Source organism: Hylobates moloch, unplaced genomic scaffold, assembly GCF_009828535.3.
Source record: "Hylobates moloch isolate HMO894 unplaced genomic scaffold, HMol_V3 SCAFFOLD_1, whole genome shotgun sequence".
Classification (NCBI taxonomy): domain Eukaryota; kingdom Metazoa; phylum Chordata; class Mammalia; order Primates; family Hylobatidae; genus Hylobates; species Hylobates moloch.
The window spans coordinates 204426664-204450987 of record NW_026652276.1 but is presented as its reverse complement, the minus strand read 5'-3'; the positions used below and the strand labels follow the sequence as shown (position 1 = coordinate 204450987).

Sequence of the window (24324 nt, the reverse complement as noted above, 5' to 3'; positions counted from 1 at the left end):
TTAGGACAGGAAGAACACACCACAATATGGATCAGCTACACTTGACGACAACTCCTAGTCAGTGCACATAGCCTAATTAATCCAGTGTTTAAAAATATTGACTAACAGTGACTTCTGGCCTGCTTTTAGCCTGCTATAGTAAATTAAAAACTCACTCAAATTCAGAATCATTTAAATCACCCTTTTGTATATGATTCTATACTAAGAAGACGATTAAGATAAATTTTAGTCTTTTCATGCGAATTCTTACAAAATGTCCGTTTTTCACTATGTTTGTCAACCTCTCCCACCCCCAAGCCTAGTATTATCTCTAATATTCAGGAGGAGTCAGTGTTGATTTCATAAAACTTGAATGAAGTAACTTATTATTCTAAAGTTTTTGATTTTTAAGAAAAGATAGCTTATGATTAATCCCTGAAAGTAGACAAGGTCAGAGTTTTTTCAGATGTCAAAATTAACAAACAACCAGTGCCATATGTGAATTTGAAGATCTTCATTTAACACCACAATATACAGATATATCCAGAGAAACATTTACTTTCCTTTAATTTGGAAATAACTTCAGAGAATACAATTTTATATTTTAGTTTCAGTTTCACTTTTTTGAGTCCAAACACTGTGTAGTTTATTGAACCAATATTTTATTTTTAATCCTTTTGTCCTGAGCATAGAATGTCTCTGAATAATGAATTATAGAGTCTTAAATTTATCCAGTCAAAGCATTGAGCTAATAGATTATAATAGACTCTATACTAAGTCCTCATTCTTAATAAAAGGCTAACTCTAAAGATTTGTTAAAACATTAAATAATTAGTAATTTTAACCCACCAAATATTGACTTCCACAGGGTATCAAATATTAAAAACTTGGCTGGGCACGGTGGCTCACGCCTGTAATCCCAGCACTTTGGGAGGCCAAGGCAGGTGGATCACGAGGTCAGGAGTTTGAGACCAGCCTGACCAACATGGTGAAACCATGTCTCTACTAAAAATATAAAAAAAAAAATTAGCTGGGCATGGTGGTGGGTGCCTGTAATCCCAGCTACTCGGGAGGCTGAGGCAGGAGAATCACTTGAACCCGGGAGGTGGAAGCTGCAGTGAGCCAAGATTGCACCATTGCACTCCAGCCTGGGCAACAGAGTGAGACTCCATCAGAAAAACAAAAAACAAAAAAAACAAAAAAACTCAACACAGCTTGACAGAGGTGAAGAAATTCAGGTCAAGAAGTTTGAATCAAAAATCATCAGCTGGTTTCTAATATATGTTTGGGTGTTATCTACCCAAACCGTAGAGACCATTTGAATTTCTGTAAGATATTTTTCCTTGAGTCAAGGCCATTTATTTATTTGATAACCATTGATTTGTACACTGTTCACAATTGCAGGCTTAAAAAACTGCAATCCATGTTAGCTGTGTCTTTTAAATGCTTTTTCTCCATACCCAGATAGCTAACAGTTAGTGGGGCAGGAAAGTGCCACTGCCTGTTTCTGAACTCTGCATGAAATAAGGGTGCTGCTATGGCTGAGCAAAACCCCTGTGCTGTGTAAAAGAAAAGTTGATCACTATACAGTAGCTTTTGCGGAGAGTTAGGGCTATTCTTAATTTGTGTCCTTAGGGGCTTGATAATTAATTTAGGAGGAAGAAAATATCTACTCTCCTAGTGCAGTCATTTCTTTTTTGTGGAAGCCTGCTGCTCTCAAGGTTCTTGTTACTTCTCCACCTTCCTTTCCCTGAAATGTGTCTTCCTGCTGTTCTTCTGTTTCTCTCTTCCAGGGTCTGTGCTGTCTCATTTGTTGGCAGCTAAATGGAATTTATTATGCTCCTATTTTCTGAAGCAATTTAAGTACATGATTGTTGTATATCTGTTATCACAGCCAAAGCTTTCAAAGAAAAAAGGAAATAGGGAAGAGAAATAAGCAAAGTTGACATTTTTCCTGTGTCAGAGTAAAAAACACCTTAAGCCCTGAAATCAAAAAAGCGTAGGCTTGAAGATCAAGTTATCTGTGTTGGCTGAAATACATCTAAGTATAAAAACAGCTTTGCTGAACAGATTTTTTAATATCTTTTCAGTGCCAGCTCTAGGGAACTTGAACTTCAAATCTAGGATTCTTTGATTGTATCACTTGGTTCCCTTTAATCTGGCTAACTCCTAGTTATTCTTCAGATTTCATCTTAGATACTTTCTTTTTAACAGTTAAGTGCTTCATAGCAACCCATAGTTACCTATTTATCTACAGTCATCAAAGGTACTCATGTTTTTTCTAATTACTTATTTTCTTACCCTTCCATCCCATGAGATTTGAGAGTTCTTAAAACCAGGATAGTGTTTTATCTACTCAGTGCCTAATACATTGATTAATGTATAGTAAACACAGTAAATATTTGTTGAATGAATGAAAGAGTATTGTAGACACGTGAGATATATAGAACTACATGAGAAATTTCTTTCTTTCTCTCTCTTTCTTTTCTTTCTTTTTTTTTTGAGATGGGGTCTTGCACTATTGCCCAGGCTGGAGTGCAGTGGCACAATCTTGGCGCACTGCAACTTCCACCTTCTGGGTTGAAGCAATTCTCCTGCCTCAGCCTCACAAGTAGCTGGGATTACAGGTGAGTGCCACCGCACTCAGCTAAATTTTGTGTTTTTAGTAGAGATGGGTTATCACCATGTTGGCCAGGCTGGTCCCGAATGCCTGACCTCAAGTAATCTGCCTGCCTTGGCCTCCCAAAGTGCTGAAATTATAGGGTGAGCCACTGTGCCTGGCGGAGAAATTTATTTCTCATACTCTTTTGGGAGAAATGGAATTAGCAAACATAAAACAATTATAAAGCAATTTGGATCCAAATTTCATTGCCTCTAGTCACTGAAATAGAGACACTGTATACTTGTGTGTGTTTGTGTGTTTTTACAAGTACAATAGGATTTCACATACAGGTGATATAATTGTTTCAAACCATAGTAGTTAGAAGAATCTTTATGGAAGAGGTAGGGTTTGAGTTCAAAATTGAAAGGTGGAAAGGACTTAGATGAAGAATATATTTGGAAACCAAGATCTAACCACATTATGCTATATTTGTTAGGGCTAAAAACTTGGGAGGAAGATAGAGTTAAATCAGTCTATCAACTGAAAAATACAATGTGATAGGTAAAGTAGGTGTTTCATAAAAAGGTCATTATATTTGAATTATTACAAATGAAATAATTTACCACCCTGCAGATCAAAAGGTGTTGTCCAAGTTACTGGAAGAAAAGGAATTGCATTTAATAGAGCAAACCTGAGGAAAATTGTATGCAAAGATTAAGACACTGGTTAGACTTTAGAATATTACAGCATGAAACTTAGCCCTAGCCTTTAAAAACTTTTTAAAAAGAGCTTTAAAATAAGCATCAAACTTCAGTAACACTCTGAGGCCTACCCAAAATAAAGCTATATGCATTTAAAAATTATTTTATTTCTAAGTGATAAGAATTGAATGATAAAATATTTTATTATTGAGCTATTTTCCTTATAAGCTTTTAATCAATCTTAATTATATCAGTCTGATAATAATACATTATTTAATATTAAATTTATGCTGTAACAATATAAATTAATTATAGGGCTACAGCTTCTCATTTACTGGATTAAAACTGGAGCTGAGCATCTAAAGTTTCTGATGAAGATTCCTACCTCTGAATAACATTCATTTTGGCTTTGATCTGAATATGATGCCATTACTTCGAGAATATATCAAATATAGTTGTTTTTAAGAGGTAGCTTTTCAGTTCTTAATGTGATTTGGCTAATGTGAAATATAAAAAATTAGATGTAAATTGATGTTACAACTAAAATTCCTTCCTGATACTGTCATTGGTGTTTTTTTTTGTTTTTTTTTTTTTTTTTGAGACAGAGTCTTGCTCTGTCACCCAGGCTGGAGTGCAGTGGCACAATCTCGGCTCACTGCAAGCTCCGCCTCCCAGGTTCACGCCATTCTCCTGCCTCAGCCTCCCAAGTAGCTGGGACTACAGGCGCCCGTCACCACACCTGGCTAATTTTTTGTAGTTTTAGTAGAGACGGGGTTTCACCATGTTAGCCAAGATGGTCTCGATCTCCTGACCTCATGATCTGTCCGCCTCGGCCTCCCAAAGTGCTGGGATTACTGGCATGAGCCACTGTGCCCGGCCTTCTGTCATTCTAAATACAGTTTTATATAATGTCTCTATTTGGTTAGTCCACATTCCTGATGATCTGTTCCAATACATAGAGCTTCAATTTAAACCTTATGTTAGATCACATCTAAGATTTAAATGTTTGCAAGTATGGTGTAAATTGTACTACAAGGACACCAGAGCAATGACAGTTAACCTACAAAAACGTCCAACATGTTTTTGAAGAGTTGTCGTGATCAACATAGTCTTATTTCTGAAAAATTATCATTAGGGAAAGAAACTGAGCAGCTTTGTACCCTAAAGTAGAGGAGCTAATAGACAGTAAGTGTTCACTGTGAAATTTCTGGGTGAATGCATCTCCTCTAAATGTCCCTGCCAGAGGGAACAGAAGCAGTGGCAAACACAGAGGTACCGTCATTAAAGATTATCCTGTGTTTCCTAAGGAGGACTAATTTCACCTCCTGTCTCTAATCTCTGAATTCTTAGCCTGGGAGTCCTCAGAGGAGCTTCAGGGCAAGTGAACTTCATTTCTGGCCCTTCATTTAGGAGGTGGGCTAGGTTGGGAGGCACTAAGCCAGATTTGGAAATAGGAAGTGAGAATCTTAGCCAGCATCAGGGAGGCAGGAACCACAGCCGAGCACTGTTAAGACAGCAATATAGCTCTTTCATTATGGACATCTGCTTTGAGAAGAATTTTGAACTTCTTATAGAAGTATTTCTGTAGGACATTAAACCATAACTCAGAGAGTCCCTTTTTGGTATATCTTTAGGTCTAAATATATTGAGGATTGTCATAATTACTCTACAAAAGTTATCTTCAATTGGCAAGGCAGGATCAAGATGTATTTATATACAGTCAGTATAATTGAACCAAGCAGATAATTGTCCTCATGGGATTAATGAGTAATTCCATACATCTCTCAAACAATTCAACATAAAAACTAGTAGCAAATCCTGAATATTGTAGAAGTGTATGAACTTCTACAGACTGAGTAACTGTCTTTCATATTTGTTTTTTTCTAAAATATTTTACTTTTGCCTGATCTGCAAATTCTTAAATTAATTTTCTTAAGCTTTAGCGATACTTTAGTTATAAAGCACATTATATTAAGGTAGTCTTTTAGTAGAAGGAGCAAAATTGTTATTCGTAGTTTCTAATTAAGTGATAATTATAAACATAATATTATTTTTAAGTGTTCAGCTCCAAAGATATGGAGAACCCCTAATGGCAAAACAATTGAGATGGATACACAGTTCACCATCAGAGCCAGAGAGCTGCAAAATATCTATAAGTGCATTATGCTGAAAAATATCTCTCAAGATGAGAGGCTGGATGTGCTCTTAACTCTTAAACACACTGTAAAGGTATGTTAACTTTCTCTTAGTTTGGGGGTAGAGTTCACTATCAATAAAAAAAAATTAATGAAATACTAAAACAAATAAAGTGTTTTACATTAAGAGTTGTTTTGGTATAATTTGGGAAGGATGTAGTTTATGCATTAATATTTACCTAAAAGTTCTCAAAATATGTTATAATACATAATAAATGTAAATATAATGAATGTAAATGTATCTTTATGCAATGAATGCAAATATATGCAGTATAGCATGAGATTAATAATTACATAAACAGCAATTATAATCTACATATTTTGACATTTTTCAGTGAAAAATTGATTTTTAGCAGTTTTAAAGCAGCACCATTGTATTTTTATCTTTTTTCTCGTCAATTATTGATTTTCTGTGTTCCTCATCCTACTTTTAATGAAAACAAAGTTGGTGGATGTCACAGATCAAATTTTCCCAAGAAACAAGCAACAAACTCAGAGATGGGGTTTATATTCAGGAAGTTTGTTGGAGAGTGCTATCAGGATAATTCCTGTGAGGGAGTAGAGAAATCAGAATCGGGAGGATAGAGAAATTAAATTGTGGTGGATTCTCAACAATGACTTCAGCCAGTGTAACAGGGAATTCTGAAACTGGAAAGGCCATCCAGAGTTGTCCTGAATTTAGGCAAGGGGCCAGGACAATTTACTCCCACTTTGACCATGTATTGGATGGGCTGCCCCCAGAAGGGCATAGCTTTGGATGAGATAACTTTCTTTATTAGAGAGCAGTTCTCAGAAAGAGCCTCACTTGAGAGTTGTCAGCCAACAATCTACCAGGATGGGGAGAGCCTCACTTGAGAGTTGTCAGCCAGCAATCTACCAGGATGGGGAGAGCCTCACTTGAGAGTTGTCAGCCAGCAATCTACCAGGATGGGGAGAATACACATACTGCTGCCTGGATCCACTTCATGTTGTAGGTTTTAGGATTAGCTCCTCCGGATTTAGTTAGGCCCGAAAGCAAGGTTAATAAGAAAAACTGCAGCCCCTAGTGTAGTCATTGGCTTTAAGGCCACAAGACATGCTCACTGTTTCCTTCATCTACTATCTGTTTTAGATTTCCTTCTCCCTGAACTAGCATCTTGACTGGTCCAGGTGGCCCACTTTTTGGAGTGACTTGTACCTTGAGAGGTCTGAACCACAGGTCACTATGCTTTTCTCAGGCTGAGGCTACCAGACTTCCATTTACTGTCAAAATCAGGCAAAGATATACCAAGAAATGCCCATTACTTGGGTGCCAAACATATTCTTCTCTGTCCCTGTTGGGTAATAACTGCACCATTGTCTTTTGAAGATCAGAGTCAGTTACCTCTATAAGCAAGAAAACACTTGCCTTGCCCGCAGGTCTCTTGGCCTGCAGAACTTAGGCATTAGTTGTAGCTCAGAGTTTAATAGGACTTGTGCTGTGTCATACATTAGAAGCATTTTTCCTCCAGGAATTAGGACCTCTAAACTTGAAAAGTCCAGAGTTACAGGGGCAGGAAGCAAAAATTTCCCAAGTAGTAAGTGGGGCCATTTTTACTTTCACCTCCTCTGTTCCCAGACTAAGGCAATTTCAGGGCTTCCACTTGGTCTTCCTCATCATGGTAGCTCTTACTCCACAGGTCAAGAAATCAAGGGTAATGAGGCTGTGCCAACTATCAAGTATTCTATTCCAGTTATATATTAAAGGAACAGGGAAATGAATGCTGGGTGGCCCTGTGAACCCAGTAGATCCATTATGATCTGGACCTGGGCCAGGACTTGATTTAGTTTTTGTTTTCACATATTCCAGACTCTCACAGGATCCTGGGTCTTTATACTGCCACAGCAATTAGTCATTTGATTCAGGATGTCCCTGAGAAGAAACGTGACCTTAGATGAGGCAGTTTATTTTCAGCTGATGGTAGCTGTCTATCTTTAGGCAAGGTGGCTCTCTTCAGCACAGGGAATTCTCAGAGAGAGGCTCAGTGGAGAGCTGTCAGCTACCACAAACTGCCGCTGAGAGTCTGCTTCAGTGCTGAAGTAGGGCTGATCTGGGCAGCACACTCGAACATTCATCACAATGAATATTTTGTCTCTATTCCTAATTAAAGGGGAAACCCTGCTGTTATTAGGACCATTGATATAGCTCTTGCATTTTATAGCTCAAATTAAAGGAAATACTGAGCTTACGTTACGGTCAGTGTAAATAAATTAAATAATTTATATTATTTTATTTAATTTATCCTGACCGTAATGTAAGCTCAGTATTTAATGTAAGCTTATATAATAAGTGGGCAATACAGGTAAAAAGTATTTGGGTTCTGAATTGTGCTTTTGAGTTCTCAAGTTAATAAGACACTTGGCAGATGCTCGTTCAGTATAGCATAGAAATATGGGTTGTTTCTGTGTGATCATCTGTATTAACTAAAGTTTATACATAAGCAATGGATTAGATAACTGCATGGTCAGTCTGTTTTGGTCATTGATATGGCACAGATTGCCAGAACATATAGACGTAGATATTGTAATGAACATCAATGGTTCACTATATATAACAACTGAAAACTATCAGCCATATTTAGGTCCATCTAAGTGAGGTACATGATTACAAACCTGAGAATTTCGTAAGCATAACATTTTGATACCCTGTGTAGGTTTCTTTACTCCTAACTGTAAAGAACGCTCTTTCTGTGGATGAGTTTGTGTGTCTGTCCTCCAAGGCACACAAAACTCTTAAAACACATTAAATAATTGGGTAAATGGTTCTTCCAGGGAGACATCTCCATAGCAGCAAAGGCATTGACTGCCTTTTTTCTGGACCACTTTTTCAAAGATGTTTGTGTAGTAACCAACCTTGAAAGATAGAGATAGGTAGGGAGGAAGAAGCAATAGGTCCAGAGGTAGGAAATAAACATGATACTTATAGAGAGCAGTAAAAAGACCAGATTGGCAAAAAGAGAGTGCTTAGGGAATACAATATAAATCCTGACATAATTAGGACCAGTAATAAAAAGGCCAAAGGATGGACTCATAAAAGGCAAATCGTGCATATCTTAATATGTTTAGTATGAAATATTCATATATACATTTACTTGAAAATATTTTGATGGAGGATTCTGACTCTATTCATTTATGGCTGCACAACCTTAAAATAAGTTAATATTTATGAAAATCAGTTTTGTCATTTGTAAAATTAGTTGCTCTGAGAATATGTATGTGTGTATCTATCTACATGTATGTAGATATATATACACACACATATAAACATAAAAACTTAATATAGTGCCTTACAAAGAGGGGGGCCTCAATAAATAATAGGTGTTATTTTGATGATAGTTACTAATACAGACCAGTGAATTTTAAACCTCAGTACATATTAGAATCACCTGGAGAGCCTGAGAGAGGGACAGCATGAATGAATATGCACGTAAATGAGTATAATACCTAGGCCCCACTTCAGAGCAGTTAAATTAGCTCCTCAGGTATGAGGACAATATTAAAATTTTAAAAAATCTCCCCCAGGTCCTTCTAAGGTGCCTCCAGGGTAAAGGACCACTGATGCAGACTCTCGTATTAGCCTTACCAACTATGTAGTACAAAGTACAGAAGAGCATTATTTTACAATTAATGACTTTATCTTCTGACTCCTTCATTCAAGCTGTGTATCTTCCAGTTTTCCCTTGGCAGTTGGAGGACCTTATAAATATTTCTACATTAATCGCTTATTACTTGTGGCTTTGTGGCTTTTTCATCCAACCACACTCATTTCTATTACCTTATAAAAAATATTGTGACCTATAATAAATAGGCAGAAAAGTGAATAAAATATATACGTACAGTTTAACAAATATTAAACAGGAAGTTGCCAGCGTTTCTAGTGTCCTCTTTTCCCTTTGAATTACAATTCCTCCTGTCATCTCCTAGAAGTAACTATATACTGACTTTCATGGTAGTCATTTTCTTGATTTTTCTTCAGTTTTACCACCTTTGTATAAATCTTTAAATAATATGGTTTAGTGTTGCTTATTCTTGAATTTTATTTGACAGAATTGTACTATATCTGTTATTTTGTACCTTGAGTATTTTGCTTAAAATTAATTTGTAAGATTTAAGTTTTTGTTGTATATAGCTATATATACAACAAAAAAATTAGATAATATTGTATGACTAAGCCATAATTTATTAATGTAATCTATTTATGGACAATTGGCTGTTTCTAATTTTCAGTTAATATGAACAGTAGAGCTCTACATGCACATTTCTTTAAAGAACCTAAGAGTAGAATTCCTGGGTCATAGATTATGCATATCTTTAACTCCAGTATGTTGGATAATACTGATTTTTTTCCAAATTAGTTTTGCCAATTTATACTCCTACTGGCAATGTTTCATTTCTTTAGGAATGTAGATTTTGGTTTGTTTTGGTGGCAATTTGAAAATGAACTTAGTGATTTGTAAAATTTTATACCGTATATTTTTGTGTTTTGTATAGGAACATGAATGTAAACTAACTCGGGAAATTCTAGAATTGATTGACAGAGAGGTTGACCTTATGATGAGAGGAGTCAAACATCATAACCTTGAAGGACTCCGAAAAAGAATTGCGACACTCTTTTTTCATTATATCAAAACACCTCTGTTTAATCCTGAAGTTGCAAAATACCTTAAGGTATTTTACATTTTTCTCTATATTCCTTTTTCAAAATCCTAAGATGTGGTATAGTAAATTGAAGTATATTCAAATTTTGCTTTAACACTTTACTTGGGAGTCCATGTGGAATACCATCTTATTGGTAGTATCTCCTTTGAATGATACTTTGTTATGTTGGTAAACTAAACTTACTCATTTGACTTGTGTGTATTTCCAACCTTCAATTATTTCCTAATCTCTTCACCAACTTTCCAACTGAATATTGCATCATGTTGAATGTATTATGATTTCTCACGCCTCCATGGCTTTGTACACACCATTGGTTTCCCCTGGAATGCTATTCACTATTTACCCAGCCAATTCCTGTTCATTTTCTAAGACTCAACTCTCATCTCTCCTCCTTCATGTGGCCTCACAGGGAGTTAAATTCTTTTTTTCTGAGATTCCATGTTATACCTTGTTTGTGTTCCTTATAACACTTATCACAAAGTTATAATTATTACTGAACAGGTCCATATGGATATTCTGAGAGAACTTCAAATGTAACATTTTTGAATTACACTATCTTCTCCAACTCCAGTGTCGTTAGGCTTCTGTGGGAATTTTGCTCTCTAAAGCCAAGATAAATGCTTCATTGCCTTCTTACTGTGCAGAGCTATTTGAAACACTATTAGTAAAACTCTTGGGGTGGAGAATGTTGTCAGAGAATTATAGTTTTATTTCAATGATTATATTCAGTTAAAATTTACTTAAAAAGCTGACTAAACATCTTTAGCTTTTTTGAAAAAACAAAATCTCATATTTAGTCAAAACTTCCAGAAGAATAAAAATTGTTTAATTTTTATATTTTTTAACTTGATTTTTAAAAACCTGATTGTATTGCAAAAAGGATATTAAAATATAACAAAAGTCCAAGAGAAAAAGTTCCCATTATATTATTTCATATTCAAACCAGTGTTTCATTTGTCTGAGCCACCTTCTTTCTCTGTAGACTTATTCCGTTTATATTTGGAGTAATACAATTGATAGAGTTCCTACAATTTTAGATAATGTTGTATCATTTTATTTATTTTTAAAATTTGTCTTTGGTAAAATTTACTCTTTTTAGTAAGTTCTGAAAAATGTATAGAGTCATGTAACCAGTAGCACAGTCAAAATAAGAAATGGTCCTGTCAGCCCCCAGAATTCTCTCATGCTGTCACCTTGTAGTCAGCTTTTCCCCTAAATTCCCAATCTTTGGCAAACACTGATATGTGTTTTATTTTTATAGTTTTATCTATTTCAGAAAGTCATATAAATGGAATCATACTATATGTAGTCTTTTGAGACTGACGTCTTTCACTTAGCATATTGCATTTGAGATTCACCCATGTTTTTGAGTGCGTCAATGGTTTGTTTTTATAGCTGAAAAATATTCTAATATCTGGATGTACAAGAGTTCTTTAAAAATCCATTCACAGTTGTAGGACATTTGGATTGTTTATTAGAGTTTTGGTCTTTTATGAATAAAGTCATTATAAGCACTAGATATGAGTTTTTGGGTAAATTGATTGTTTTGGGGTAAATTCCTAGAAAGTGGCATATTGAATCACATGGTAAATGCATGTTTACTTTAAAAAGAGACTACCAAACATTTTTTTCCAAACTGACTGCACCATGTTGCATTTCTGCCTGCAGTATATGATAAATATATTAATTAAGATAAAGGATTTAAAGTTTGTTCTTGAATCTAGGACACATCTATGGATTATCCTGTACTTCTTTTGAGGGGGGAATATACTCTTTAATATCTCAAACTACTGGCTGGATTTAAAAGTTACTGGCTTTAAAAAGGAATGGCTCATTTGCACATTTTTAGTTTGCATAGTGGGAGAAGAATTTGAAGGAACACCACTACCCCCACAACCACTTTTTGGGAGTAGGCCAGCATGAAGCACCCAGTGTACTCTGGAGAATTCGTAGAGTTAAATTCTGTAGCTTAAATGGAGCCCTCTGTCATCATAATCATAATAAAAATGAGTTATTTTTTTCTTGCACAATTTCAGATGGGTAGAGAATTTCTTTCCATGGCATTATAATAAATGCTCCATCTATAATGGAGAGGTGTGCTAATGCGTTTTCATGAGGTTGACTGATATATTTGCTAATTTAATGCCTAGGAGGCATGAAGATAAAATAATCATTCAAGATAAACAAAATGTGTAAATCTCAAAATAAGAAAAGGAACCAGATAAGTTGTCTTCTGGATCTTTGATCATACACCTAGATCACTCTTCTTTTCTCCCGAAGAATTGACTACCCATTAAATTTACATATTGTCTTCTCTCTCAAAATTACAAGACAAGGGACAATGAAGTTTTCAAAGAATATTACCCTTTGGGAAGATGGAGCTTTTAGGAAAAGTAAGGCAGAGTAGAAGGGAAGGTGCAGAAAGGTAACACATGTTTAGAACAAAGTAAAACATTAGAAGGGATTATAATGGTAAATATTTTAAATCCACATTGAGTAAGAGAAAAAATTTATAGAACATTGATGTCCATTTCCTTCTTTATAAAAATATTTTTTGAAAGTCTTATATATCACATGCAAACTCTGTTGCTGCTTGATCTTTACTTTCATGGAAGCCAGAGGTACCATAAATTAGGAAAGACTGGCATATATATGTCTTGATTCAGTTTGTGTTGAAATGTTCACAATTCACTCATTCATTCATGGTACTTTAGCCCATAGTGAATAATTGGATTGATTATTTTATGGTAGAATTACTTTCTGTCTATTGCTTTAGACATAGAATTTCGAACTTTGAAAATTAATCATTTGAACTAATCCAAATTTGTTTTGAAGATAAATTAAATGAGAAGAACAATTGAGTTAGTGGGTTTTTACTTATATGTGGATCTAGCTATTGCCTATAGGAATAACTAATGTAATATAGAACTGAAAAAAATCTAAATTTTCTTAACAATAAAAAGCCTCTTCCTACTATTTTTTTCAGTCAATTAATTTTATAAGTGATTTTACCACAAATATCTAAGAATTGATGAATAACAGATTTTCAGTATTTTGGCAGGATGAATAAATGCTGCTTGAAATTTAGATTTTCTATAGGATAAGAAGTTCAGGGAAAAATATAATTTTAGAAATTAGCCAACTTTTTTTTTTTAATCTCATTCTAAGATAAGTTAGCCCTTTTTGCTTCTATTGGTTGGGATCATATTTGGCCTGGCCTGGCTTTTATACCTTTTTTTTTTTTTTTTTTTTTTTACTATTTAGGTCCCTCAAGACCCATTGAAATTTTATAAGAAGATTTACTTTTGCCACAGTTGCCAGCTTTATTTGCCTTCTACAGAATTTTCTGTATCATCCACCTCACGCCGCATATACCGGTGTCGTAACTGCATTAGCCTTGAGAATGAGGCTCAAAAACGAGAATCATTTTTGAAGTACAAATGTTTACTTCAACAGCTCTACTATACAGAAGCTGATTATGAAGATGATTCTAAAATTGCTTTCTTGATGCAGGTATGGTCAATAAGGGGTGCCAATTATAGCTGAAGCTTGTCAAGGAGGCTATCTTGCAATCTTTTGCATGTTCGTGTGTGTGTGTGATTGTTTAATGACTCTCTATTCCACAAGACTGTAAGCTCTGTGATGGCAGGAGTATGCTTTTTTTCCCTCCTGCTCACCGTTATACCTCTATAACCTAATACAGTACCAAGTTTTTATTTAAGGCCCTCAATATTTGTTGAATGAATGAATGACTTTTACAGAAACTGATGTTACATGTACACATACTAGTGTTTATGAATAACAGTAATAATTAGTGTAAACTGAATGTGACCATAATGGTGAATAACACCAAAAGTGAAAGCTAAGGCTTATAAAAAGTAAAAAAAAAACAAAATACCTTAGGGAAAGACTTTGGTACTTGTCTATGTAAAGTGTTGATATGATACCACACAACTGGAAAGTTTCTGGCCAGAGTTCTTTTGGATGAATCATTGCATTGGATCATTGACCCTATCATTAATCTGCTTCTCATAAGAACTTCTAGCTCTGTGAGAGGGTGGAGCCTGTGAGATCAGGAATTCTGACCTGAATTCCTAACTTAACCACTACTTTGATCTCTTTGGTTATTCCATGACTTCTATTGGGTTGTTTAGGCCAGAGGATAGTCTGTGTCTCTACAAAATAAAAACAAATTCCTGACACTATTTGGACTTAGGTAAGGGAGTGAGAAAAGAGAAGGACTTACTTGTTGTTGATATGACTACCCAACATTAGCCACTTATTAATAAAAGTATGTTACAGAGCACTATTGACCTCATTAATGATATTTGTGTTCACAGACTGTCAAATAAGGGCAAATTTTCTGTAAATTAAAGTTATTAATTAAAATGAACTAAATTGTATTTAATACCAAATAGGAAAATAGGCACTACTATGAATAGAAAACTTTATAGAGATTAAAAAAAAGATACCAAATGTGATGTGCTTTGTTAAAAAATTCTTCTAAATCAGTAGCTTTCAAACTTTTAAATCTCAATCCATAGTAAAAATGTATTTTTATGACAACCTGATATAGGCATGCAGATAATTCTCAATACTCAGTACCTGTATGGCTTTACACACTTTATTGAGTTAATCAGCACAAAAATCCTGTCAAAATAGGTATTATTTCCATTCTGCAGATGAGGAAAGGGAAGCACTGAGTGGTTAACTAACTTGTCCAAGTTTACGCTACTAAGTACCAGCACCAGGATTGAAAACTAGGCAGTCTGATTCCCAGCATCCGTACGTGTAAACACATGCTGTTCTGCCTCAGAAATAAAAGTTTCCAAAACAATGTTTATCTTTACTCCTATGGATGCACTCTGATATTTTCTAATCAATCTCAGTCTTCTTATTCTAATTTATGTTTGGAAAACTTTGGTATCACCCAAGAGGTAGCAACCCACAGTTTGAAAAACACAAATTAAAATGATTACGTATTTTGTCCAATAGAATGAATATTTTGTTAATAAATTTGATGTTTATTTCAGCTTAAATTCTTATTTGCTACCTTTATTCAGGAATTATTGACATGACAGATGTATATTTCCTTGTAGAGAATCTTAGATGTACTAGGGCTTTAATATAAGTCACCAACAAGTGCTGCCTCAATATTCCATGTTATATTAGTCAGATTTCTCCCGAGAAACAGAACCAATAGAAAATGTTATACATATATGTTGTATATATACATATAAGGAGATTTGTTACAAGGAATTTGCTCACATAATTATGGAGGCTGGTAAGTCTAAAACCTAAGAAGCTGATGGCCCAGTTCAAGTCTGATGACCAGCAGGCTGCTATAGAACCAGGAAGAGCCAATGTCTCAATGTGGCCATTAGGCAGGAACAGTCTTCCTTACTTGGGGACAGGGTGAACTTTTTGTTCTATTCAGGCCTTCAACTGATTGGATAAAACCCACTCACATTATGAAGACAATCTGCTTTACTCAGTCTACTGACTTAAATGTTAATCTCATCCAAAACTACCCTCACATAAATACCAGAATACCTTTTGACCAAATATCTGGGTATCCTGTGGCCTCGTCAAGTTGATATAAAATCAACCATTACACATATTGAATGAAAAAATTCTAGGGAGCATTGTAACCTTTCAGATAAGGATAATCTCCATTAGATGTGATTTAATTTCAATACCATATCTGTGTAGGGTTTTGGTCTCTTATATTACTTTTCCAGTGTCTAGGATTAGCAGACAAATATGTGTCCAGTAGCTTCCCCCCCCCTTGTAATTGGTGTAGTTTTAATTAACATTTATTTCAGTAATAGTATTTGAGGCATAATTTGAATGTTTGAACATTCTCATAAATAGTAAATCTTGTGGACAACAGCAAAGATTAGCACATATTAAATGTGAACATGATGTCATGTAAAATGAAAAGGTGAACGTTAATATGTATAAAAAGTAAACATTCTGCAAGAGATTTGAGTGTTGTACTAGTCACCTCGTTTATCTGTAATGCATACAAATACTGCCTAATATAATAGGCAATAGTATTGCTCTGTTACTGCAAAAATTTCAAGTACAATGACTACTTGAAAGGTAGAAAGCTCTTAGAGACTGCCAACCACACTTATCATGTGCACATTTGACATTTACGTGCAAATAACCACGTTATTCTGTGTGATATAATTTCAAAATTATTAGTACAGTTGACCAACTAAATTAAAAACAAAAATGTAAACAAGATGCATTTTGAATGTAAGTAAAATATATAAAACATTGAATTTTAAAGGTCTATAAATTCAGTTTTCATAGCAGCTATGTACAGAGTATTGTCTTTTTTAGCATTAAGTAAAAGCTAGAATGCATTCGTTGAGCTTAATATATTGAATTATATATGATGACAGGTTCTTTTTGTTTTTTACTTTGGCAGATTGTTTAGGTTTTGTCTACTCATTTTACAGAAAATATTTCTGCTCTCACACTTTTTCACAGAAGCTTTTTTAAAAAATGTTCTTTTTACATGCTTATACTGTGTTGAGTTTGTCCCTTTCTGGCAATTCTAAATTTATAATGCAGACGCCATGATAAAAAGTCATTCCAAGAGTTTTAGCTAATAAAGTTTACATTTTTAAAAAAGTTTTAAACAGCTATTTCATTACCCCTCTTTTTTATTAAAACAATCAAGTCTTTTAATTAACACTAAGTGAATTACTTATCTTTATTAAATCTCAGCTTCCTATGTTCGCTTCAGCAGCCCATATACTGAAATTGGAACCATACAGAGAAGATTAGCATGGCCCTTGGACAAGGATGACATGCAAACTTGTGAAGTGTTCCATATATATATAAAAAAAAAATCTCAGCTTCTTCATTTGTAAAATGGCAGTAAAAGGTTTTAAAAGGTCCCTACAATGGCCCTGAAATTAAGATGGTACTTACTAATGAATTTTTAAAAATCATTCGATACCATATGTTTATTATGGTAACATTACAGTATTATTAAGATTATATTAAGGTAAAATTAGCATACTGAAATAAATTTATACTGCTTACTCTGGTTTAGAGATGGGGACGCAACTGTGAGACTGATAATGTAGTTTAGGCAAAATGAATGGAAGTTTAGTGAAAAATAAGGGGCTATGTGTCATGGAAACCTAGTGAATAATATTTCACTTAAAAATACTCTATAATTTAATTATTTGCTCAAGATAATAATCTTAAACAAATTTAAACTACATTGTTTTTAAAACTTGCTTTAACATGCAGCTACAAGACATTCAGTACCTGACAGAGAACATCTGGGCGTCCCAGTCAGTCCTCAGTGCCTGTGACAATCTCAGTGATCTTGTCATGGTCAGGTGGAATAAATCCCTGGAGTGGTCCCCCTGGAACTGTATTCTTCTTACCAAAGATGAAGCGGCTGCTCATCTCAAGCTAACAAGTATTGAAGAGGTAAGAAATTTGAATTTTATTTGGGAAGTTAATTTAATGATTGGAATGATTAGAGATAGCTGGACTGCCTTCTAATATATTCCATGCTTAAATACTTCCATCAGATTAAGAAACAGAACTTATGGATTAACAGCAAAAAAATATATGCATGGCATATATGGCACAGATTAAATAAAAGGTATATATAAGAGATTTGAACATATTACAAGTCCTAAACATCATACCGGTCTCTCCTAATAGCAAGTTTAAGCACATTCCACAGTAAATTCCACGAAGGCAGCGATTTTGTTCAGCTTATTTACGTCTATTTCTCTAATGCCTACAATACTTCTTGTCACAGAATGGAGTTTATAGGGTATTTGTTGAATGAATAAATGTGCATTACCACTAGATAGGTATTATGGAACCCAGAATCTTTCCTTCTTTGATTAATTATCATGAGTCTGCTTAAAAACACCCAACTCTCAAATTTTGTTTATAATTTTGTGCTCTAAATGGCAATCATACTGATGGAGTGTAGTTCTGATGCTCCATTTTTCATTTGCTTCCAACTTGCTGGGAGTGGAGCAAGCACTGTAAACATTAAATGCCATTTACTGTAATTTTAGTAACTTACATGATGCAATCTGTAAAACATTTTGATGGGCAAATTGAGGGACTCCTGAAGAGTTCCTAGAGAGCTCCATTTACACTAGGTCCAGGATCCCAAGAGTTAATACTGATTCTCTGCATTGTTTAATTCCACACAAGATGTCAGCTAAAGGAAAGTAAAGAAATGACAAAATGCAATAGTCATTTAAAATAGTGTGATTCCCTGTTTGTTTTTTGCAGTGGAACAAGGGGTGATGAATATAAAGATAAGAAACTAGCTAAAGTTTTAGTTTTAAAACATTTTTTAGTTTTAAGAAGCCAGGCTAAGAAAAATTTCACTCTAGGGATTGAAAGAAAAGGTAGCAATAAGTTGAAGCTGTATTAAATGTTATATTTAGTAAACTAAGCTGCCTCATAAATATTTAATCACAGGAAGCATAGTCAATACTAGCAATATCATTTCATCTAGGACCCATGATGAGATTGAAGTTCATTCCCAAAGCTGATATTCCAGTGCTTCTTCAATTAATCCACACAACTCCCTTTGTGCATTTAATCAAATTACTGCAGTATCAAATTAAATGTTCTATTCACATGCATTTCTAATTTCAGAATGCCAGTCTTATTGAATTTCTGTAAAGGGCACCAAGATTTGCAAGCAGACAAACTGGAAAAACATTTGCCTTTTTTATGGTTTTGGGCTGATACAATCTTTTAACTATTAACTTTCAGCCCTGTTAAAGAGTAGTTTATATCTTGCAGAAAGATGGAGCATTTTCAGAATTTTCTTAATGTTCAGAGATATTTGCTTTCTTAAGAAGTTAAAAAAATACTTGAAAGTTAATATGAAACAGGTATAGGAAATGTGGAAAAACACTTTCATTAATGTGAACTTTAAGTGGAGCAGATTGATCTCTCCTTGTGTGCACATTGGCCAAAATAGGAACAATCATGGACTTAAAATTAGTAATCCTGACCCAGTTACTCAAATCTCTGTCACTGACAACTTTACATTAAAACCTGCCCTCTTTGCTTCATAAATTTTTAGAAAGATTAGCTAAATAAGTGGAATCAGTGAAGAGAATAAAAGCAGCTCTGGCTCTGAATTCTAGCTTTACCATTCATGAGTTGGGAGAAATTGGACAAATTTGTGAATGTCTCAATGACCCAGTTTTCTCATCTATAAAAAAGAGATAATGGTATCTCATCATAGGGAAGCTTTGAGTAGACCATTATTTAAAGCTTTCTGCATAGTTTTTTTTGGCATGAATAAACTTAGGTAGTAACTATACACTTTAAAAATTTTTGATGCATTTTATTTTTAATTTTAATAAAAGCAATATATTATTGGCTTAGAATCTGAACAGAATAAAAAATGTAATGTAGAAAGTAAAAGTCTCAGAGGTTGAGGGAATAGGAAGAGATTTGTTAAGGATACAAAAATTATAGCTAGATGGGAGGAGTGAGTTCTAGTACTGTTCTGTGGCACTGTAGGTTGTCTATAGTTAATTACAATACATAGTTTCAAATAGCTAGAAGCAGCATATCAAATGTTCCCAGCACAAAGAAATAATAAATGTTTGAGATGAATATGCTAATTACTCTGATCATGATCTATGTATCATCCCATCACTATGTACCCCATAAATATGTACAATTATTATCAATTAAAAAAATTTAAAAATGATTAAATGAATAAAGGGAAGCAAATAGGCAAATCTCCCATGTAGAATTCCAAATAATTTATGTAGATACTCTCCACTCTTAAGGAGATGGAGAATAACTCTCCACCCTTTAAGTGTGGGCTGTACATAATAACTCCTTTCCAAAGACTATATTATGGATGCAAGTGGAGGAACTTTACAGTAGAGAAACCTGACAAGCACTACCTCAGCCAGGTAATCCAGATTAACAGCAGCAGTGCTGTCATGTTGATGGTATGTACTGTTGATATGATGTGAGGAGAAGGGCACTTCACCCCCTGTGGTCTTCCTCTCCAAAACCCATCCCTTCAGTCTAATAATGAAGAAAACATAGGACAAACCCAGATTGAGAAACATTCAGGAAAATGTGGGTGTGGGGTATATGGGACCTTTCCGTAATATTCTTAGAACTATTTGTACACCCAAAGAATTTGTGGACATAGTTTAAAACCATCACATGGCTATTTCAAGAGAATGGACCTTATTTCAATGGGAAAAAAGGTCTCTTGATGTCCACCCATCCCTATCTCCACGTTGCAATGATAACTACTATTTCTTATGTATATAATAATCTGTTGAAATCCTTCTGGAAGTTTTCTATGTGTATGTAAGTATATACACTTTTACTGTAGCAGGAATTTCATATTAAATGACTCTGAGACTTAGTTTCTTTGCTTTACTTAACAATATAAATAATATAATATGGAAATATATTCATTTATTTAAGAGTTACTTATTAGTGCCTTGGACACATATACCATAATTTATCTCATGTTTAATAATTTATAGTTCTGTAAAGGCACTTTGAAAACCTATAAAGTTTTGTACATGTGTAAGTTAATATAGCATAATAAAGTGTGTTAGTTTTTCTTGAATGAAATATGGGCTAAGAAGTGGTAGAAACAAAGTTAGATTAACTCAAAAGATGAATATTTTAACCTAGTAAATTTTTCTGTTAAGAGGAAATTTTAATAAGCCCAGGATACTCCTATATAATGCTTTCTGCTCCTTTGGTCCTTTCACCCGGGACTTTCTTTTATCTTTGATTTGACCCTCTGAAGAGACCTTTATTGAGGGAATGTCTTATTCTCAGAAAATAAATTTTAGGAAGAAGTATAGGTAGTATTTGTGATTTGATTGAAAAGAGGGCCAATTAAGATTAATAGGTAATAGATTACATTTATTAATTTAACCAGAATTTACTTTTGGATGTGCCAAATACTGTACTAAGTAATTACAGAGAAACAAGAAAATTTAATGAATTTAACTTTTTGTTGTCTCAGCTGCGTTTGGGTTCAGCTACAAGAACAGAAAAAGCAATTTATAATGATTGAATCAAATGTGGGTTTAGTTTGCTTATGTAACAAGAAAGTTCAAAGGTTGGCAGTTTGGGGCTAGTATGGTGACTCCACCTTGTTCTCAGAAATTCAGGCCATCTCACTTTTTCCTCAGCCATATTTAATCTTCAGCTTTCTCTCTCATGTTTAGTGGGCTTTTAGTGATAGGATAGCTAGTTCATCTTCTTCGTTACATATACCTCTCAGTAATGGCAAAAGGCTAGAGGTGCTTGATAGGTGACTCTTCCCATTCTTTAAAGTCCCTTTCAAAGGCTTTATTCAATTATATATATATATAATTATATAAGGTTATATATATTGTGTATAATTAAATAATCTTGGAAGACATTTAGTTGTCATGTCTCCTTAGATTCTTCTTGCTGGTGACAGTTTCTCAGACTTTCCTTGTTTTTTTTTTTTTTTATTTTTGTTTTTTCTCACCTCAATATCTATAACATTAATAATATAATTATATATATATTCTAACTAGATACCCCCAGTTAGAATAAAGGCTTAAGAAAGCTAGACATATCATACCCTATACAAAATCAGGCCTCTGGCTCAAATGGAAGAGAGAATGAATATTGAGTTGGTAACTAGCAGTGGTTTAAACTTAGAGAAGTCAGAGGGAGAGTTGGGGAAAACTTCCAGGTTTAAGTATCATAGGAGCTGAGTCGTGAATGATGATAGACAATGTGAGAAAAATAAAGGTAGTCTGGGATGAAAGAATTGAAAAGCAAAGGCACCGAGGCATGACAGTATTTTTACCTGGCAAAATATATCTGTGATATTTACTAGAATTCGATTTTTTTCTTTGCAGGGATATGAACGCTCATTTATTCACAAGATCAAACACAAACATATCCTGGCTAAGAACTATTTTTCTCAGATTCCAGTGTTGGCTTCATTTATACTTGATGATGGTGAAATTGATGAGATCAGATGGAAATATCACTCAGACACAACACCTAAGATTATAGAATCCCAGAGGCCTCCTCCTTAGATGATCCAGGAGTATTTGATGATCGGCATTTTATTAACTGCTAATAGGGTAATACAGAGGTCACAGAGTATGGAAATGGAATTTAATCTGTTTATTGATTTTGTTTTTTGTTTTTCATAGTATTTTGAGTTATATAAAGATAAAACATTTCTATATAAGTATTCTGTTGTTAGGAAGTTAGTGCTAAATTGAAATGCAAATTAATATTTTGGAGTAAAGGAAACATTTTAAAATGTGTTTTCACACTAAATTTTTAAAAAATTTTCAAGTATATTAGAGTTAAAATCTAACAACCAAATAAAAACTAGACAACTTTCAATTTATTTATTTTAGATAAAATGTAGTTATAGGAAGCTAATCAGTATGTGGAGGGGAGGAAACATTATAAAGTGCTCTTTCTTGAAAACTTCTATAAGTAGGATAAAAAAGTTTATATTTTAGTATAGGCATTTGAATCTTTGCAGTTTATTGTCTGCTTTCACCTTCCATCCTTCTCATAATCCCAATAAAACAATTGAAACTATTTATAAATAAACAAAAAACCTTCATTCTGGGTAAACAATGGAGCTATTAGCATATGCAAGAAAAACTCCCTGTGGGCAATGGTGAAACTGTAAGAAGAATAAACTTGGTTAAATAAACCATAACAACCCCCTTCTCCAATAAACCAAAGGAGTGACCTTGACCACATATATGTTAGGGACCTACAGTGATGAACAACGGTTTGCCAGTCAGTGTTTTTTTGGTTGTTTGTTTGTTTGTTTTTATTATACTTTAAGTTTTAGGGTACATGTGCACAACGTGCAGGTTTGTTACATATATACATGTTACATGTTGATGTGCTGCACCCATTAACTCATCATTTAGCATTAGGTATATCTCCTAATGCTATCCCTCCCTCCCTCCTCCCACCCCACAACAGGTGTGGGTGTGTGATGTTCCCCTTCCTGTGTCCATGTGTTCTCATTGTTCGATTCCCACCTATGAGTGAGAACATGTGGTATTTGGTTTTTTGTCCTTGCGATAGTTTGCTGAGAATGATGGTTTCCAGCTTCATCCATGTCCCTATAAAGGACATGAACTCATCCTTTTTTATGGCTGCATAGTATTCCATGGTGTATATGTGCCACATTTTCTTAATCCAGTCTATCATTGTTGGACATTTGAGTTGGTTCCAAGTCTTTGCTATTGTGAATAGTGCCTCAATAAACAAAAGTGTGCATGTGTCTTTATAGCAGCATGATTTATAATCCTTTGGGTATATACCCAGTAATGGGATTGCTGGGTCAAATGGTATTTCTAGTTCTAGATCCTTGAGGAATCGCCACACTGACTTCTACAATGGTTGAACTAGTTTACAGTCCCACCAACAGTATAAAAGTGTTCCTATTTCTCCACATCCTCTCCAGCACCTGTTGTTTCCTGACTTTTTAATGATTGCCATTCTAACTGGTGTGAGATGGTATCTCATTGTGGTTTTGATTTGCATTTCTCTGATGGCCAGTGATGATGAGCATTTTTTCATGTGTCTGTTGGCTCCATAAATGTCTTCTTTTGAGAAGTGTCTGTTCATATCCTTTGCCTGCTTTTTGATGGGGTTGTTTGTTTTTTTCTTGTACATTTGTTTGAGTTCATTGTAGATTCTGGATATTAGCCCTATGTCAGATGAGTAGATTGCAAAAATGTTCTCCCATTCTGTACGTTTCCTGTTCACTCCGATGGTAGTTTCTTTTGCTGTGCAGAAGCTCTTTAGTTTAATTCGATCCCATTAGTCAATTTTGGCTTTTGTTGCCATTGCTTTTGGCGTTTTAGACATGAAGTCCTTGCCCATGCCTATGTCCTGAATGGTATTTCCCAGGTTTTCTTCTAGGGTTTTTATGGTTTCAGGTCTAACATTTAAGTCTTCAATCCATCTTGAATTAATTTTTGTATAAGGTGTAAGGAAGGGATCCAGTTTCAGCTTTCTACATATGGCTAGCCAGTTTTCCCAGCACCATTTATTAAATAGAGAATCCTTTCCCCATTGCTTGTTTTTGTCAGGTTTGTCAAAGATCAGATGGTTGTAGATATGCTGC

General features: G+C 34.4%; 1 protein-coding gene and 1 non-coding gene across 3 annotated transcripts in view; both read left to right on the top strand.

The window, feature by feature from the left end:
- Positions 1-22330, top strand: part of IQUB (IQ motif and ubiquitin domain containing) — a 69936-nt gene extending 47606 nt beyond the window's left edge. Inside the window, exons 9-13 of one of the 2 annotated variants that reach the window (XM_032761605.2) lie at positions 5341-5511; positions 9987-10163; positions 13419-13667; positions 17430-17615; positions 22067-22330. In XM_032761605.2, coding sequence (XP_032617496.1) covers positions 5341-5511; positions 9987-10163; positions 13419-13667; positions 17430-17615; positions 22067-22249 — 966 coding nt within the window. In that variant the 3' untranslated portion in view covers positions 22250-22330. Of the gene's footprint in view, positions 1-5340; positions 5512-9986; positions 10164-13418; positions 13668-16895; positions 16975-17429; positions 17616-22066 lie in introns of those variants that run through there. The other variant, XM_058426292.1, reaches the window with a different exon arrangement.
- On the top strand, positions 16904-17008 carry LOC116809786 (U6 spliceosomal RNA). Its single transcript, XR_004369971.1, has one exon. It is a non-coding gene; the product is annotated as a U6 spliceosomal RNA (small nuclear RNA).
- Positions 22331-24324: the final 1994 nt, after the last annotated feature.